We start from the raw sequence: 19,588 nt of genomic DNA, 5'->3' as shown, positions 1-19,588 counted from the left end.
TAGTGTAGTAGAAAATAAACTATACTCGTGCAACTGAAACTTTAGTTTGATTCAAATTTGTTGTTGTTTAATTTTCATTTCTTTTACAATATGACATGAGAGCTCAGTTGTTCATCACATTTTCATAAATTCATCATTTGTATTTGAATCTATCTTTTTAACCTGGAGCACTACTTTGGAGTAATGACCTGTAGTATTTCACTTGTGTTCACCTATGAAACACTACTCGCTATAGGTTCGTCGTACTTTCCTTTAGTAACTTTGATGTTGATCATCCTAACATGGATCCAGTCCTAGTTTAACAGTTGTAGTTCATCAATATTTTCTGCTTTCAAAAGGTTTAAACTTAATATTATATTTCACTAAGTGACCAACATTACTATAACCTCCTAGAGTACACTTGTAGAACTACTACTCAAATCAGTAGTACTTCTACACAAAAACCTTATTCCACTTCCCTTAACCACATGCATCATGATCTGAGTAACTATGGGTCTTCCAAACCTAGGTTTAGTGTTGCCTCCCATATATCAATATGAGTTACAAATTTTGGATAAAATAAGTAAATGATGTACCTCCTAAAGGAGATTTACCTCCTGAGGATCATTCCACAATTCGTGTTCAGACCCACCAGAACATATACAACTACTAAATTCAAATAATCAACACTAATAATTTCCCTTAAAATATTTACTTCACATTCTGATAAAAATTCAAAGGTACAACTTAAGTTGTATGATTATTCCATTTAAAACAAACCTACCCAATCTATAATATAAAAATAACAGTAGCTATGACCTCTAACCAACAACTTGGTACGAAGAAGTTGACTTGGATCGAACAAGTTTTCCTCCTGACCATGAACCTCCTCTTCTAGTTCTCCCACAAGCTAAGATCTCTTTCTCCTTTCCCCAGAATCAACAACCATTACTGTCCTGGTGAAGGAATTTCTATGCCTCACTTTCCCTAGTAGACTTTCTATAACGACGTCCCGTTTTTTTGAGTTCTTCCAATCCCCATAGCCTAGGATTTCCTGTTTTTGTTTTGAAAATGACTCTTTTTCATCCTTTAAAGGCTACCTTTTTCCACTACGGTGCTTATTCACCGATTCCAATGTTGTTTCTCCTGCACTGGATGATTTTGCCAGATTTTTCTCTTTTTATCCAATAAATCACATGATTTCACTCTAGGGGATTTTCTGAAGTGATTTGGGAAAGTTTCTTTTTCTTTATCTAGTCTATCCATCCTAGATTATGGATTAGGATAATGATCTCATTCGTTTCTTTGTTCTTTCCAAGTAATTTCTTCAAATACCATATTTAATTATTTCAAATTCAAATAATTACATTATTATATCTTTTCCTCCATAAAGAAAAGCTTGGCCATATTGCCATTACTATCAATACTTAAACTACTAAATAACAACATCTTAACTATAATAGTTTCTGAGATAGAGGGGCATTACGGTTTCCACACTAAAATAAAAGAACATCATCATCATTTTTTATTACTCAAACATTTCTTTGTTAAACAAAGCTGGATAACTAGCTTTCATGTTGTATTCCAGTTCCCAAGTGGCCTCCTCAAGAGTAAATTTCCTCCATTGCACTTTAACTAGGGCCATGACCCGATTATGGAGCACAGTCTCTTTCCGCTCCAAGATGCAGAGTAGCTTTGGTAGAAAGTCTCCTTTGCACTCCACCTCTAACCCATTCGAGTTAACTATATGAATAGGATCATGAACATATTTTTTTAGTAATCATACATGAAATACAATATGACCTTTACCTGACTGGGAAAAGCCAACTGCTATGCTACTGGACCCACTCGATCTAGAAATTCAAATGGCCTGTAGGATCGTGGTGCTAATTTAGTGCACCCTCCAGTTCTGAGAGTACTTTTCTGAGGCTTGACCCTCAGATATACATTCTCTCCTACTTTAAAATCCTTATGTGTCCTTTTTCTATATCCATAACTCTTTTTTCGGTCTTGGGTATTTTTAATATTCTCTTGAATTTCCCACACTATCTGCTCCATTTCTTATAGAACCTCGACTCCAAGAATCAACATATCCTCACGTTTGCTACAACTGAGTAAGGTATTGCATTTCATGCCATACAAGGCTTCCAAGGGGCTCATCTCGATATTAGTTTGGTAGTTGTTATTATAGGAAAACTCAAATAGATGTAGAAAATATTCCTACTTAGTGGGCATGTCCATCACATACATTTAGAGCATATCCTCTAGAACTTGATTCGTTCTTCTCATTTTCTCGTCCGTCTACAGATGGTATGCATTATCGTAGTTCAAATTAGTTCCCAAACCCCCAAACAAGGCCTTCCAATAGTTGGAGGTAAATTTTGCATTCCTGTCTGAAACTATCATCTTTGGTATCCCACGAATTCTGAAGATATTCCTCAAGAAGATATTAGCATTTTGTGCAGTTCCAAAAGTGGATTGTACTAGGATAAATTTTGTTTCTTTAGTCAATGTATCAACTACCACCATAATGGAGTCATGTTGATGCTTGGTCCTTGTTAACCTTGTTATAAAATCCATGGAGATCACCTCCCACTTCCATTTTGGTATGGGTAGTGGATTCAGTAATCCTGTTGGATGTTGGTGTTCCACTTTCACCATTTTTCACTTCAAGAATTCGGCTAAATAGTCTACCACCTCTTTCTTTAGACCTGGCCAAAAAAAAAAAAATCCTAAGGCTGTTATCATTTTATGATGCCCGAGATGACCGACGTATGGTCTCTTATGGTATTCATCGATAATCATATGTATTAATAATGCTACATTATGAATATACAACCCATTTCAATAAGTCATTAAACCTATTTAGTTTAATGCATACCAAACATTTATTCCCACTCTATTTAAGTTCCATTTCTTGATAACCATGTCTTGTTGCAATACTATCTGTTCTTCAAAATCTATCTTTACACTGCTTTCTGCACTTGCAATAAGAGAATGAGAATACCTACTTATTGCATCAACAATTTTGTTCATTTTTCCCTTAATGTGTTTGATTTCAATTTCAAACTCACTAAGGAATTATAACCATGTTTCCCTTCTAGCATTTATATCAGGTTGACTAAAGAAATACTTTAAGATGATATGATCAGTTACTAACACAAACTTCTTTCCCAACAATTAATGGCTCCACATTTTCAAGGCATGGATTACCACGACTAGCTCCAGGTGGTAGACAACATAATTTTTTTCATGTTTTTTTAGTTTTCTTGACTCATAGGTGATGACAACATGTTCTTGCAGTAGAATACTTGCTAGTCCTTCTAGACAAGCATTTGTGTACATTGTAAACTCTTTATTTGGGTCTGCTATATTTAAGATAGACTTATTGTTAACATTGGCTTTAATTTGGGGGGTTTTGGCTTTTCGTCGAAGCAAGGGGAGAGGGAAAGGCGTCTGCAACCCATCTAGGGTTTCTGCAACTTCTGCAACGGCAGACCTGCCAAGCTTAGTACAGCAGGTGAGAAGCAGACGGACGGGTGGTCAGAGGAGAACGACCATTGATAAGGAGTGAAATGCATTCCCCTCAGGGGGAGGGCCAGGAGCCTCCCCCCGATAAGGACAGTCGGTTGCCGTCAATGGAAGAAAAGGAAACGGATAACGAACAGAGCGGAGGTGATACGGATCGCAGCAAGCTGAAGGGTAAGGACATAGAACAGGAAGACAGAAACAGAGCAAGCTCATCCACATGCAAGCCTGTAGCAACGGACAGGCCGAGAGTGGAGTTCCCAAGTCATCGCATCAATGCAAGGATACAGTACATGAGAGATCACGCGTTGATTGGCAAATTCATAGGAATTTGGCCGACGGAGAAAGCACTGAGAAGTTGGATAAGTGCTAAATGGCATCCAAAAGGAGACATTACTCTGCATCTTGGAGCAAAGGGGTTTTTTACGGCGGTCTTCAACTGCTTGGAAGATCGTAATAGGATCCTGGATGGGGGACCCTATTTTTTCAACTCTGCAGGATTATATCTCAAAGCGTGGGTGGAAAGATTCAATCCAGATAAGGAAGATCTGAGCTATGCTCCAGTGTGGATAAGGTTATATTCGTTGCCATGGGAATACTGGGAAGAAAAATCCCTTCAGGAGATTGGGGACGCTCTTGGTGAGTTTGTCAAGATCGCAGAGGAAACAAAATCATGTAGATACACATCTTATGCTCGAATATGTGTCTACATGGACCTCAAGCAAGCTCTGCCAGACACGGTAAGTTTTTTTCATGAAGATTCTGAATGGATTCAAGTTATAGATTATGAGCATGTCCCATTTAGATGTAGGAAATGCCATAATATAGGGCATCTCTACAGAGACTGTCCACTAAACAAGAAACCCTCTTCCCAAGAAAGTTCGGATAATCAAACAGCAGATGGTTTCACTAGGGTTACAAACCGAAGGAGAGGGAATAGGAAAACATCAGGCAATCCCAAGGCAAATCCGATTAACAAGCCAGTACCAACAACGAGCAATCGTTTTGAGACCCTAGCCAAGGCTGATATGCAAGATCAGGAAAAGGAAGTGCAGGAGAACAAGGAATCCAATAAAGATCAGCGAGGAGAAACTTCAATGCAAACAGGAGATATGACTCATAAGCAATCAACCCCGCAATCCCAAGCAAAATCTGTATCCTGGCAATCCCAAGGAATGGAAGTGGAATACACTGAGCCCAACAACAAATCATCAAAGGAACGAGAGGAATCCTCTCAAGAACCTCAAATAATGGAAGAAGATCTGGAATCCTTAGATATAGGAGATCTGGATATTCTGGGCTTGGAACAAGCTTGCAAGACAGGGAATTTTGAAAAAATACCAGACAGGCAGGTGGACAACCTAGTTGAAGTGTTAAATAGAGCTCAGCAGAAATACTCGCTAGGTGTCCAGACAGGAAGTCCATGGGATGGCAAGTTCATCACAAAGGATAACAAGAAAAGAGGCAGAAAAACAAAGCTTGAAAGAACCATAAAGATAGGAGAGGTATTAGTGGAGTCAGGGAGGTATGCCAAACTGACAAAATACTTTAATACTGATCCCCATCCTTCTCAATGAAGCTGATATCATGGAACATAAGAGGGCTAAATGGCCCAAGGAAGAGCAGATTATTAAAAAATATGCTTATGCTAGAAAAACCGAGTATCCTCTTTCTGCAGGAAACGAAATGCAGCTCAATAATCTTGGAAAAAATAGCAGCGAAAGTCTGGCCGGGAGGGTTAGTAACAGCTGTTGATGCACAGGGAGCCTCAGGAGGACTTGCAATTCTCTGGGATGCGCGAGTTATTCAATTAAATGACATACAAGCCAATAAAAGCTTCATTCAGGCAACATTTCATCTCATAGGAACTAACACCTATGGATTCATAACTAATGTTTATTTTCCTCAGGACAATGCTCAAAAAGCTCAAATCCTGAACACATTGTCAGATCTCAGCTCAGAAAGGCCATACCCACTTTGGATTTCTGGAGGTGATTTTAACATGACAGCAAGCATGGAGGAAAAAAAGGGCGGTAGAAGCAGAGCAAATAATGATGGTAACCTCTTAAAAAATTTCATTCATACTAATTGGTTGGTGGATGTTCCCACAAGTAATGGCCTCTTCACCTGGAGCAACAAGAGAGAAGGACTACAACAAATTGCATCACGACTTGATAGATTTCTTATCTCTGACAATGCAACACATTTAGGAGGGGAATTTACAGCATCAATTCTGCCTATCTCTGGATCTGATCACTGGCCCATTGAACTTCAATGGAACAGACCTGGTAACAACCTCAAGAGACCCTTTCGATTTGAAGAATTCTGGCTAAAGCATCCGGATTTCGAAAAATTAGTTAGTTCAACTTGGCTTAACTTCAATCCTACCGGAGGCACCAGAATGTCCAAGTTTCAGCAAAAACTCAAGCATCTCAAAGGAGTAATCAAGCGTTGGAATCATAATACTTTTGGTAACATTTTTAAAGCTCAAGCCACGCTCAACTTAGAAATGAAGAGGATTCAGCAAAGTATTATAACTAATGGTCGAACGGAGGAACTATCAAAACAGGAACAATTCATTGAATCTCAAATTTTAGAGAGGGCCAAACAGGAGGAAACATTATGGAGACAGAAATCACGGATTAGATGGTTAAAAGATGGAGAAAAGAACACAATTTTTTTTCATAAAACTACGGTCCAGCGCAGAATGAGCAACTGTATCACTCACATCAAAAATGAACAGGGGGACAAAATCGAAACTCAGGAAGGCATTGAAGAGGAATTTCTCAGCTATTTTAAGAAGATACACCAGGAACCCAATATAGACAGAATGCCGGCCATCAACAGGCTCCTAAAGGACATCCCTAAGTTAATAACAGAGGAGCATAATAGTCTTCTCCTCAAACCAGTCAATCTACAGGAAGTTGAAGAAGCGGTCCATCACTTAAAGGAGGGAAAAGCACCGGGTCCGGATGGCTTTACCTCAAACTTTTTTCATAGGTTCTGGGACCTTATAAAAGAGGAGGTTTGGCATCTTGTGGAGGAATCCAGAGCTCTTCGATGGATGTATCCAGGGTTAAATGCCACATTCATTGCCTTAATTCCAAAAGGGGAAGATTCTAACACTCCTGACAAGTACAGACCGATCGCATTGTGCAATATCATCTACAAAATTACATCAAAAGTTATAGCAAATAGATTAAAGCCGCTGCTCCCTCTGATTATCTCGCCTGAGCAGTCTGGGTACGTAGAAGGCAGGCAAATAACGGATGGGATTATATTAACTCATGAGATAATCCATTCCTTAAAGCAAACCAAAAAGCCAGGTATGCTGCTTAAATTAGATTTGTCCAAAGCTTTTGATAGTATTAGCTGGGTATACATTCAAAAAATTCTCACAGCCTTTGGGTTTGCTCCATCTTGGGTCATGTTAGCTACCTATACCAATAGGTTTCATATTTCATGATTGGAAAAGAAAGTTCCAAATATGCTCTGCTTTGGTGACGCAAAGATCCCATATTTTCAAGGGAAGACAATATGTGTACATAGCTTGATGATGACTCAATTTTGGATGGATGGTCCAACAGCCTAATCTGGATCATGCCATGTTTCAATTTTCTGTTGTAGAATAGAGAAAGAAGTCTGTCCAAACTATTTAATCTTGGCAGACCAGTAGTTAGGTAGAGAATTAAGGTTCCCAACTGCTTAATCTGGGACCTTGGAAGCAATAAGGGTAGTTCTAGATAGAAAATCAAAAGAAAAAGCCAAAAGAAAAGAAAAGGCACATGAGGGTCTGCAAGTCTAAGTGCACCCTCCATGAAGAAACAAAAAATGCTAGGCAAGTAGATGGGTAGGTAGAGGGGGTTGCAGAAATGTCATTCCTTTCAATTGAATCTTGCTGGTCTAACATCAAGGAAACATCAATGGATAGGGAAGCTCCTCTTCCCCATCACTTTGCAGCAACACAATGGAGCATGTCTAACTTCCTAATCTCCCCCCTCACATTCATTGCTAACATCCCATTGCCAGCCATGTTCATGAAAAAATTCAAGGTCTTATGGTGGTTCTTATGTCTTTAAAAGCCACATTTCTTGTCTAAAATTCTTTTCATTTTGATCTACTTCCTAAACTTAGTTGATTTCATATAAAACTTAGTGTTTCACCCTTCTCATTCACCTCTTCCACTCATATTAATCCCTAACTTCTTATTATCTAAATCCCCTATGTTCCCCCTTTTTCCCTACTATTATAAACACTATGGTGTATAAACCCCAAGCAATCTATAAATATTCCCTTCCCCTTGGCATTATAGCCATATGTCCAAAGTTAGGGATTAAATCGACCTCTGGTCAGTTTAATAGCCTAAGCATTACCCCTCTTTTCCCTTCAGAGATCATTTAAACCATTTGCCCCTTCATTTGCAAAAGAACCTTGTAAAAAACCCCATTTCCACCCCTAACCCACTTTATTTGCAAAAATACATCAAAAACCCACTTTTCGGCTTTATCCAAAGTTTGGCGCAAATGCGCATTTTTATAAAAAAATACATTCAAAACCCATATTATCCGCCGAACTCCTAAGTCCCCGCCGGGCGCATATTCCAAAGAAAATATTATTTTAATCCCCGCCCGCTGCCGTATCGTCCTGGCGCCTTAGCGATCCGTCGACCGTCGGATCTGGCTCTTTTCATCCGACGGCCCACATGCATATCGGGTCGGGCCCGACGTCCGTAAGATAGCACCCGAGAAACTGTCAGAGGGTGACGTCAGGCCTCTGCCACGCGTCACCCCCACAATTTCTCGGGTCGCCCTCTGACAAAACAACTTCCGTATCGATAGTGGTCCGAGAAAATCCACTTACCGTTTCAGGTTTTGTGTGAACCCGCCATGCCAACGTCATTACCACGTCAGGCCCACGTCTTTGCTACATCACCGCCGCGTCAGCGCCCTTGTCCGCCACTGCTCCGACCTGTACGCCACCTCACCATCCCCGTGGACCACTCACAGGCCGCCACGTCACTCGATGACGTCATGCTGACGTCATCCGACCCTGACCCCACCTGATGACGTCATCCAAAAAAAGTGCCAAAATCCCAAAAGTCGATATTTTTGTCGAAAAACGCGGTTTTTCTCACTTTTTGCAAAAACAAGAACTATTCTGCTCTGCATGCAAATTACGTTCATTCGTTGCCAACCTACAGAAATCGACCCAGAGACCACCAGCGCTTCCATCCCACCTGCACTTGTAGCCATTGTCGACAGTTTACGAGGTATTTAACCAAAGCATTCCTCTGCGCCTGGTTTTATCCTTCGTTGTCCAAAGATAGCTTAAAAGAGTAAAAAAACACAGTATCTACCAGTAAATCCCGGTGGCTAGCCTCCTTTTTCAACTGTTGAGTTGAAATTCACCTGCAGAGCCTTGATTGTCCGAGTTTTCACCAAGCCTGCAGTCTGTCCGCGCATTCATGGACTTAGACCCCGAAACTATAATAACTCACCGTGGAGACACTTGAATCAGTCCTGATATCAGTTCTATCAGTCCTCTGTGCAGTATTTCAATTGCTGCTGTCACAATTTACCCTCTGTTCCTTGCAATTCACCTCTCTATTGTAAAGATACCCCTCTGTGTTGCTTTGTTCACTCAAACCACTTCACATACAAATCAGAGGCCTTATTAGCCATGGAAACACCAATAGCATTGAATATTCAACCTCTGAATGTCCCACAAAGAGAATTAGAATGGAAGGCCCTGGGGGATAAGGATTATCAGATGATAGATTCATTTTCAATGAATTCCAAATTTAACATCCATCTGCTGAATGACTTAAAGGCCCAACACCTCAATGGAGCTGATATTTTAGGGATTTGGGACTCCAACTTGCCCATTTACAACCTCCCTCAAGTCAATGCCCTTCTAGACTTGATCCATAGATGCTGTGAATGCTATGATCCATGTCAGAGAGCTGTTCTCAATCCCTCGGGTGCAGTCTTGTTCCATATCACCCCTGAGGCCATAAATCAAATGCTCAACTTTCATTCTGCAAGACCATTGACTCCTCTCTCCATGTTAGACTTATTAAAGAAGGGGGGCAACCTATCCAGTGCCCAAGTCATCAAAATCAATCACTTATTCATACAGCCAGGCTCTGAAACTATGAGAACGCCTCCTATTGGAAATCCATACCTCAATGACTTGGGAAAAATGCTTGTAGATCTAATTAGCTATGTCCTGGGCTACAAGGGAACTGAGGATGTTGATGACACCATTATGGCTATGCTGTCCATATTTTCTCCTGGGAAGCCTCCTGCTGTGCACTATGATTATGCTACATATATTGCAAACAAGATTCATGAGCAACTAATGAATCTAGAAAGGGAGAAGGTGTTTAGATACACCAGATACATATATCATCTGTTCTTATTTTATCAACCTGACAGTTTCCCTATTCCTCTCAAGAAACTTGATGCCCAGGGAAATCCAAGGTCAGTTGTGTTTTGGACTTCAGCTTTCCATCACACCTCTTGCTCACCATACACATACTGTGAATTCATAGACCTTTTCATTCATCCAGCTTTGACCTTGTTATATGGTGTTCCTCCTCCAAGATTGACTGATGAAATGCAAAGAATACTTCATCTCTCTAAGACCTACAGCATTGGTGATTGGTACTTTTACCAACACCACACAGTAATCAGAGTTTATGGTTGTGAGCTGGACCCTTACAGGCTGCCAAGATATGTACCCATGAGACTATTTGCCTTGGAGTATTTTAGGCGGTTTGGAAATGTAGACATGATCCATTTCCATAGTAAAAACAAGAAAGTGCAATTGAAGGTCAGGAACCAACTAGGCCCTTTTCTTTACAACATAAGGGAGGAGGGATGGAAGGAAGCAGATGGCATGCTAGAGGCCCTCAGATTGGAAACCAGTTTTTGCTAGGTACCTTATGACCCTAATCATTTCATTTCTCTCAGGAGGGTAAAACACAAATTGGGAGGTTATGCTCATGTCAGTTTGCCTCACATTGAGAAGTATGCCAACTTATTGAGTTGGAAAGAGGGCACCTTATAAGAGGCAACTACTAGAGAGAAAATGATACAAAGAAATGCAAAGAATGTTGAAAAAGAGGCTGACTTGGAAACTTGTGGACAGGTTTCCTCTTCATATCAAAGGCAACTAGGAGCAGCTGCCTCATCTTCCACAGCACATCAGCAAGCAGCCAGAACTACTCATCAAATTTCCAGCAAAGGCAAAGAGAAACAGATGGAGCCAGAACAGCTAGCTCCCACAGAAGAGCAACAACAGTAGGAAGTACAACAGCAAAAGGAACAACAACAAGAGGGGCAGCAAGAAAAAGAGCAATCAGGGCAGCAAGAACAAACATTAGAGGCCCCAATATCCATAGGGCAGCAAGCACAGGACACTCTGCCTCCTAGGCAGGAGACTACAGTGGAGGCCTCGGTCCTCCAAACTCCACAAAATGAGGACAAAAATCAGAAGAGGGACAGAGAGACTCCCCTCACAACATCCACAAATCACGGAGAGAAAAGGCACATAATGAATCCCCTCTCCGAGGAAGAAATGCCTATAGGACAATCTTTGGGCATGGGCCCACCAAGCATGGAAGCATCCGCAAGTTCCTTCCAGCAGGAACAAGAGAGGACAATTGGAGGAGAAGTCAGCTCCTCAAGCCACCAAATGGGAGCTGAAACAGGGATCAAACAGCAGTTTATTGAGATTAAGAAAAGGAATGAGCCCCTCAAGGTGCAGCTCTACAATCATTTGTTAAAGATGGCTCCCACTAACCAATAGAGACTAATGTATGCATATGATGTACAAGAGGGCAAAATGATCATGAGCCACTTTATGCCAACCATGTTGCAGCCACAGTCAGCTGCAGACTACTTAAGGACCAATCTTGAGGTCCTTGCAAGAGACATCCACCCAATGGATCAAATTGAATTGCATACGAAAACGGGTGAGATGGTATATGCCACCCTGGCAGATAAAAAATTGGTGAACTACAGGCTGGAAAATAGCCTAAATAACACAACTACCCAACTTGAGTTGGAAAAGGATTCCTCCCAGGCAAAGGACAACCGAATCAAGGCGTTGGAGGATATCATCATAGAGCTTGGGCATGATCCCAAGGACATCAAGGCTGTTCAAGCACTATTGAAACTAAGGGATGCAGACATGGCAGCATTGAGGAAAATGATCAAGATTCCAGCAACTCTTCATCCCCAAACAGAAGAGGTTGCCCAGCTGAGACATGACCAGGATGCATCAGCTATGCTGATCTCATTATATAAACAGCTGATCCAAACTGAGGAGAAATTGGGAGAATCAGAGGCTGCACTACAGGCAGCATTACAATAGAAGGAAGGAGGCCAAACTTCTCAGCCCCCTCCAGAGATAATCAATCTTGAGGAACCTCCTCAAACTACTGCTCCTCCCACAGAATAGACAGCACCCTCTACATCAGCACCAACACCAACAACAGAGCAGGCTCCAATCCTTGACATGCAGAAGCTAAAGAATGAAATCCAGGCCTTAGAAGCCCAAATGGCAGAAATAAATGAGGCCAGGGAGAGTCTAGCTAAGCTAAATGAGAAATATGACAAGTCAAAACAAAGCATAGCTGAGAAAGGAAGAGAGATAAAGGCTCTCAAAGAGAAGATAAAGGAGCTGGAAAAAGAGCTCACCCTGGACAAAGTGGTGGCTCAGCTCAAGATAGTTTTATGGGCCAACATTGGCCAATCAATCACAGATCAGTGGAAATACACTGAGACCATTCATGAGCAAATAGAAGTCATAGGAGAAGCACACAGAGAAATCCAGAGAGCAAGGGCATCTCTAGGCAACATGCCTGAGGTAGCCAATAGAATGATTAATGTTCTCAATAACCGTACAGGTCCTCAGCTGGCAGCAATGGGAATTACCAACAGAACTGAAACCATTTTGCTAATAAAGAGGGTCCTTACATTGAGAAGCCTGGTACAAACACTCGAAAGGAGAAGCCAGGACATGCAGACAGAAGTAAACAGGTTCATGGACAAGTTTGCAGCACTACAAAGCAGAGGTCTTCCTGGCTTACTGAATAGCGCAGGTAGGCTAATTTCACATGAGAACTATGCAAAGAGGGTCAACACATTTGCTACAAATCAGATCACTGAAAGACTTAATACTTCAGAAGAAACAGGGCCAACATCTGGGCAAAATCTCTATGATAGAGTAGAGAATTTATTTTTTATTATGAATGAGATCAAGCATTTGTTTGAAGTGCCTCCAAACTTCTACAAATATACAGAGGCAGATGAGACGTTGGATGCAATTTTGAGACATCAACTGCCCACACATGAATGGTGGACCAAAATGATACAGATGATACTGTGAACAAGATGCTCTCATCAAGTTTTTTCATCAAAAAACATAAGTTATCATATACAGGAAAATTTGATGCATTCAATATGAATGAAGAAGAGTGGACTGAGCCAACTCAGCAGAAAGATTCGGCCACCAAGGCAGCACTGACAGTTACAGATGACAGGGCTGAAAAAGCTACAGCAAGACAAAGGCACAAAGACATATCATTCAGCATTAATGACAGAACGTTCAACCGACTCAGTGGCTTTCAAGGGTCAAAAAGTCTTCTGATAGTATTAAAGAGCATTCATTTTGTATTCATAGCAGCAATAACTTCCTTATCTGCTATTTTGTAAAATTGGTGAACGTATTTATTTCCCAAGTGACTCAGCAGTTCAGATATTTTATGTAACCGATTGTATATATTCCCCCTCGCATAAGCTTGCAGGGGTTGTTGTTGATTTCTCTTCTAGAGTTCTTATGCTGTAAATTTTCAGAGTTTAATACAAAGGCTGATGGAATTTCCAAAGTTTGTGTTGTCTGAGGCATTGTAACGCGACTGCTGAATGCTACAGGATTCCTGCGTGTTTTCATGGCTCAATAAGTTTCCTTTAAACTTTCTTTATGTTCTTTTATTATTTCCTCATAACTCATCCATGTTCTATATTTCACAGTTAATGGCAGAGAAAAAGACTAATTCCAGGATTTATTCATAGAATACCCTGAATTCAATCTATGCTATTATAAATGTTTTCTTCAGTTATGGTTACAAAGGTGTAATTCTTAATTGCTGCACCTCTACATTGTGTCTTTCACAGTGATTATTGTTTAGGAATTCAAATCTGCTCCTTTACAATATATCTCTTTCTCACACCCCAGCATGATGGAAAATTCTTAATTGCTTTTCACTGGTTAAACACACTTCATCCTCATAATTTCAAGTTTGTTTCATGAGATATTCAAATGGCCCTGTAGTTTCAGCAATCCCAACCTACCTCTCAAACAACCTGTAGCCACAGACTCCATAGCCCAATGGATTAGAACTATCTGAAGATTTCCACCTTAGGTACAGAGAGACATCCCTCAACCAAAGCATAAACCAAACCCTGAACTCATAACTAGCCTAAAATCTTCACAAAACAGAGACAAACCTTGAAGAGAGAGCCCTCTCTGATTACAGTTGGGCTAGAAACTGTAATCCAAATATTGGTTAGTGGTTACCCCGGCCGTATTCACTTGGGAGTCAAAGGGAACAACCTGGGTGTTAACAGATCAGATGGATTTTTAATCTATTGTCTTCAGCATTTTTCTCTGTTTTAATCAATGCAATCCCCGTGGCCACTTATCGCCCCTCCAGAGGGATAAGGCAAGGAGACCCCTTATCTCCCTTTCTTTTTGTTATAATGGTTGAAGGTCTGGGTAGAAGTATCACATCGGCCCGGCGTGCTCTGCTTCTAAAAGGCCTTTCCTTTAACAATTCACCCTCCTTCACCCATCAGCAATTTGTTGATGATAATATGCTCTATGGTCATCCATCGGTGCAAGAAGCACGCATTCTCAAATCAATTCTATCTATTTTCTCTGATGCTTCCGGAGCTCTCATAAATCGAATCAAATCCCAGATCTTTTTCTTTAACACCCCTGTTTCCACCCAAAAAGCCATTGGCCGCATTCTTGGATTCACTACTGCCTCCCTGCCCTCCAAATATTTGGGTGCTCCTTTAATGGCCTTCGCTCTCAAGCATTCCTCTTGGAAGCAACTGTTGGAAAAATTGGAAGCTCGGCTCTTCCTCTGGACTCACCGAGCCCTCAATATGGCTAGCAGACTTGTTCTTATAAAAGTTGTCCTAAACTCCATGCCCTTGTATCTCTTTTCCATCCTTGCTGCTCCTAAATGGGTTCTAAAAGAAATCAAGAATCTCCAGCGTAACTTTTTATGGGGAAGCTCAGGACATAATAGGAAATGGGCTCTAGTCAAATGGGAGAAAGTCTGTATTCCTAAGCAAGCAGGGGGTATTGGGCTAAGAGATCCAGAGCACAGCAACAAAGCAATGGGCGCAAAAATCTGGTGGAGATGGCTAGCCTATCCCAACACTCCGTGGGCCTCTCTTTGGACAGCGAAATATGCAAGCAATTGTCCTATGGAAGAAAGAATACGAATGACGGAAGTCAGTATGGGATCGGCAATTTGGAATGCAGCTATCCAACACAGAAGCCTCATTCAAAAGCACAGTTTCTGGGAAGTAAAAAGTGGATCCATAGCACGGTTTTGGGAAGACTCATGGCAGCAATTACCCAAACTAAAAGACATACTTCAAGACCAGCCAATATCAGAGCAGGAGATCAGTCAGTTAGACAAGGTAAATCAATTCTGGAGCTCCTCTACATCTCAAGGACACAGGCAATGGAAAAAGGCAAACCAAATATTAACAAATAGCTCTGAACAAATTCAGCAGGCTCTCAATAAAGAATTACAATTGAGGCAAATCACCATTTCAGAAGGCTCAGACATTCTAAGATGGGGCTATGAGGAGAAAGGAACATTCACAACAAAGGAGGCTTATAAGATAATAGTCCAAGATCAGATAAACAAAGACACTTTATGGGCTAAAATCTGGGACAATCACAATTGGCCAAAGGTTTCCACCTTTTTATGGCTCTTATGTCATAATAGAATTCTGACTTGGGATAATCTTCGGAAAAGAAGCTTCTTGGGTCCATCCATCTGTCTGTTATGTAAGCAAGAGGAGGAAACAACCATACATCTTATGCAGACATGTCAAATGGGTAGAAAACTTTGGGAAAAGGTCGCCTTCCGCTGCCAAAAAGATGGTAGAGTGCAGGGAGATCTCAAAGCAACCATCCGCAACTGGAGTCAAAAGCCATTTCAAAGTAATCTTCTTAATGCTATGTGGCAAATCATACCGGGTTTACTAATGTGGAACATCTGGAAAGAGCGAAATAGAAGAGTTTTCAAGGATCAAATTATGCCTCTAGAGCAAATCTGGACCAAATTTCAGCAGAACATCATGGAGTCTCTATCGATCAAAGAATGGTGTGCAGAAGACCTCCCTACTTTACCACAGGAGAGAACAGTATGGGACAATTGGGGATTCCAAATAAACCAACAGTCAATAATAAAAAAGAATCCCACAATGCAGATAAAAGAATCCAGTCAATGGATGCCGCCCCCCACCAACATGTTCCAGCTCAACTTTGATGGCGCATCGAAGGGAAATCCAGGGAAAGCAGGGTATGGAGGTGTCGTAAGGGATCATAATGGCAATCCTCAATGCATTTATCTGGGCTCGAAAGGTTGGGACACTAATAACTCAGCAGAATTGGAAGGGCTGTGGAGAGGCCTCAAAATGGTTCATGAAAGGAGTATGTTCCCAATCATCATAGAAGGGGATTCGCAAATTATAATTCAAATGATCATAAAGCTCAGGAATGGATCTCCCATTCACAAAGTCAGCAACAGTTGGCGAATGGCTCAGAGGTTGGAGCTGATAAACAGTTGGCTTTCTAAACATCAAGCGATCTCATTCAAACATACCAGAAGAGAAGGAAATAAACTTGCTGACTTTCTTGCCAATCTTGGAGTGGAGGCTGAGGTAGGTTATTTCGAAGGGTCTTTAACCAGTATAGCCACCGAGGACCAGCTTGCAAAATTCCAGGAAATTGTCAATTGGGACAAATCTCAGAAGGAAAACACCCACCCGGATGCGGGTGGTATCACGTCAATTTAATGATAGGCCGCACATCAAAGGCAGTTGGCAGCGCAGATGGCAGGTGGAATGTCTGTCGAGGACGCGTAGCAGGTGGGCAGCAGTGTTTAAAGGTATGTGAATTCATTGCTGGGCAGTCTCGAATGTGGGTTCAGCAGGCCGGAGTTAATGCAGGCATGCATGATCGGCAGAGAATTTGTTATATTGCTATGGATCGATTCATCACACCTGGTTCAGTCACTGGAGCGATTCATTGTGCGGCAGAGCGGTCTCAGAACCTCTGTCTTGTATGCCGAATCTGGCTATTAGCGTGGATTGGCAAACTCATCGAAGCTGCTTGCGTTCCTCAGGTAATTGATTTTCTCTGTTTCAATCTATCTGCTGGTCAATTTGTGCTCTGGAGAATGCCTCGACGACGCGGTGTTCCTCGCAGAGGTAGTCATACAGGGGACAGAGGCCAACCGTCTCGCCCTGTTCCTCAAAATGTCATTCCTATTGCCTCTGCGTCTCCTTCTTCTCCGCCTCCGGAACAAGCCAGGCCCATTCCGAACAGCTCTTTCCAGACTGCCAGATTCACTTTCCAAAGCCGGCTTAATAGGCCCATTTTGACTGCAAGCCTCACTATTGTTCTCGCGGAGGAAGATAGTAATCAGGTGAGCTCGGCTAATACTACCCCCTCTCAGTCTCAGGGAGATAGCGTGCTTCTCGGGGACCTGACTGGGATGGTGTTCCAGGCAGATAACCAGCAAGAAGGTGGCCATGTCTCGGAGGTGCCACATCATCCCGTGGATCTGGCTCAAAATGATATTGTGCCTTGCGGCCCGACTCAGTGGGCAGGTGGTGTTTTAAATTTGGTGACCACTCCTGATGGTGGTGAACCTGTTTATGATGAAAGTGGATTTGTGACCTGGGTTGCTTCTACCAGTCAAGCGGAAGCGGAAATGCCAGACTCATCCAAGCATGCAGATTAGAATGGTTTACTCTCTGCCGGGGGGTCTAAGTAATTTTGGGTATGTGTCGTTAATTCTGAGGATAGATGTCTCTGTCTGGTCCATACTCTGGCTACGGAGAGGGGCCAATGTCATTCCAGTCTCTGTTTTCTGTTTCAGATATGGTTTTGTTAGCTGTGTCTTAATTTTTGTGGTCATTACAGGGCATGATGAACTCAGTCAGGGTAATCTTTTTAAGTATGTCAGTGCCCGAACCAAAAATTTTGCAGTATGTTTTGTAAATCTGGCATCAAGCCTGAACTGTAAGGTCCATGAGTTTTTGGTAGAGGAATGGCCGTGACCTCCTCAGAGGTTCTAACCTCTTTGTATATATTTTTTATCTTTCTTAATAGAATTAGCATTTACGGAGAAAAAAAAACATTGACTTTAATTTATTGAAGATCTCTTGACATTTGTTTGTCCATTCAAACTTTACCCCCTCCTTCTGTAAAGAGGTAATGGGTTAGGCCAGCTTCAGAAACCCCTACACAAATATTCAGTAGTACTCCCCAATCCCCATGAAGGAATGAATTGTTGATACATATTTTGGTATAGGCCAATTCATAATGGATTTAACTTTCTCAGGGTCCACCATCAATCCCTCTTTGGAGATGATGTGTCCTAAATATTTCATTTTAGGTTTATATAACTCACACTTAATGCTCTTTTCATAAAGTTGATGCTCCCTTAGTGTTTTCAATGCCAATCTAAGATGCTCTTGGGGTTCCTTCTTATTTTTAGAATACACTAAGATATCATCAATGAAGACTAACACAAACTAGTCAAGGTACCTATGGACCACACTATTCATGAGACACATGAAAATTGCAGGTGCATTGCTGACACCAAAAGGTAATACCACAAAATCATAATGACCATACATTGTTCTAAAAGTTTTCTTATGTATATCCTCCTCCTTTATCCATAACCGATGATATCCAATTCACAGATTAATATTTGAAAGGATAGTTTCCCCGCACACTTGATCAAATAGATCGTCGATTCGAGGTATGGGATATCTATTTTTAATGGTTCATTTATTTAGGTGCCTATAATCAATATACATTCTAAATTTTCTATCCTTTTTCTTAACAAATAGTATCGGGGCTCCCCACTGTGACACACTCGGTTTGATATAACCTTTATCTAACAACTCTTATAGTTGCATTCTCAATTCTAACAACTCTGGGTTACTCATTCGATACAGGGCTCTGGACACAAGTGTAGAACCTCGCACTATGTCAATCGTGAAATCTATGTTTCTCCAAGAGGGTAACTTGGGAATTTCTTCATGAAACACATCATGGAACTCTCTTATTACAAGTAACTGGTCTATCCTTTCACCTTCTGTCTATTGTCCATCCTCTTCCACATGCACCATATAAACTTGACAGCCTTTCCTTGTTTTCATTTTCAATTGTAATGTCATTATTTGCCTAATAAAGAGTGGTTTTGGTTTCCCTATTATGAAAAAGGATTTCTCCTATGAGTCAATGCAACTCAAGATTTTTCTAGACAGGTTATAATAAAATTTTGTTGTTCCAACCAATCCATCCCAATTAGGAGGTCATATGACCCTAAGGGAAGGATGTTTAAGTTTATTTATGTAAGGTATCTATTTAAATCCACTATACCTTGTTTTACCACATGGGTCAGTTTCCGTTTGGGACGAGTGGCTAGCTGTACCATCTAGGAGCTTTAAAAATTTCCTGATTTCAAATTACACTTCTCCATCATCTGAGGATTTATATAGCTTATGATAGCCCCAGGGTCTATTAAAATAGACATAGGCTGGTTTTGGATAATACCTTCAATATCAATCATGATAGATTGATTTTCTTCCTGTTGGTCCTCCAATGTCATGCTAATTCTCATAGTGCTTCTGGCCACATCATTCACTGTAGAAGATTCATGTGCCATTTGAATGTTCTGAATGGACCTATGCTTGTGGGAGCCATCCTGCAGCACATGTGGTATGCCGAAACACCAACATTTTAG

The 19,588-nt window shown here is 41.2% G+C and overlaps 1 protein-coding gene across 1 annotated transcript; it reads left to right on the top strand.

The window, feature by feature from the left end:
• The first annotated feature begins 3,554 nt into the window (after positions 1–3,554).
• LOC149243552 (uncharacterized) lies at positions 3,555–16,622 on the top strand. Its single transcript, XM_089371248.1, has 3 exons — positions 3,555–5,012; positions 5,186–6,833; positions 14,176–16,622. Exons 1-3 carry the CDS (start codon positions 3,555–3,557, stop codon positions 16,620–16,622), a joined length of 5,553 nt encoding a protein of 1,850 aa, XP_089227374.1.
• Positions 16,623–19,588: the final 2,966 nt, after the last annotated feature.

The sequence above is a fragment of the Pinus tabuliformis genome, chromosome 8, assembly GCF_031772625.1.
Source record: "Pinus tabuliformis cultivar Carrire ecotype Pingquan chromosome 8, CPIR1, whole genome shotgun sequence".
Taxonomy (NCBI): Eukaryota; Viridiplantae; Streptophyta; class Pinopsida; order Pinales; family Pinaceae; genus Pinus; species Pinus tabuliformis.
The sequence above is the reverse complement of the archived record's forward strand: the minus strand, read 5'-3'. Positions and strand labels throughout refer to the sequence as shown.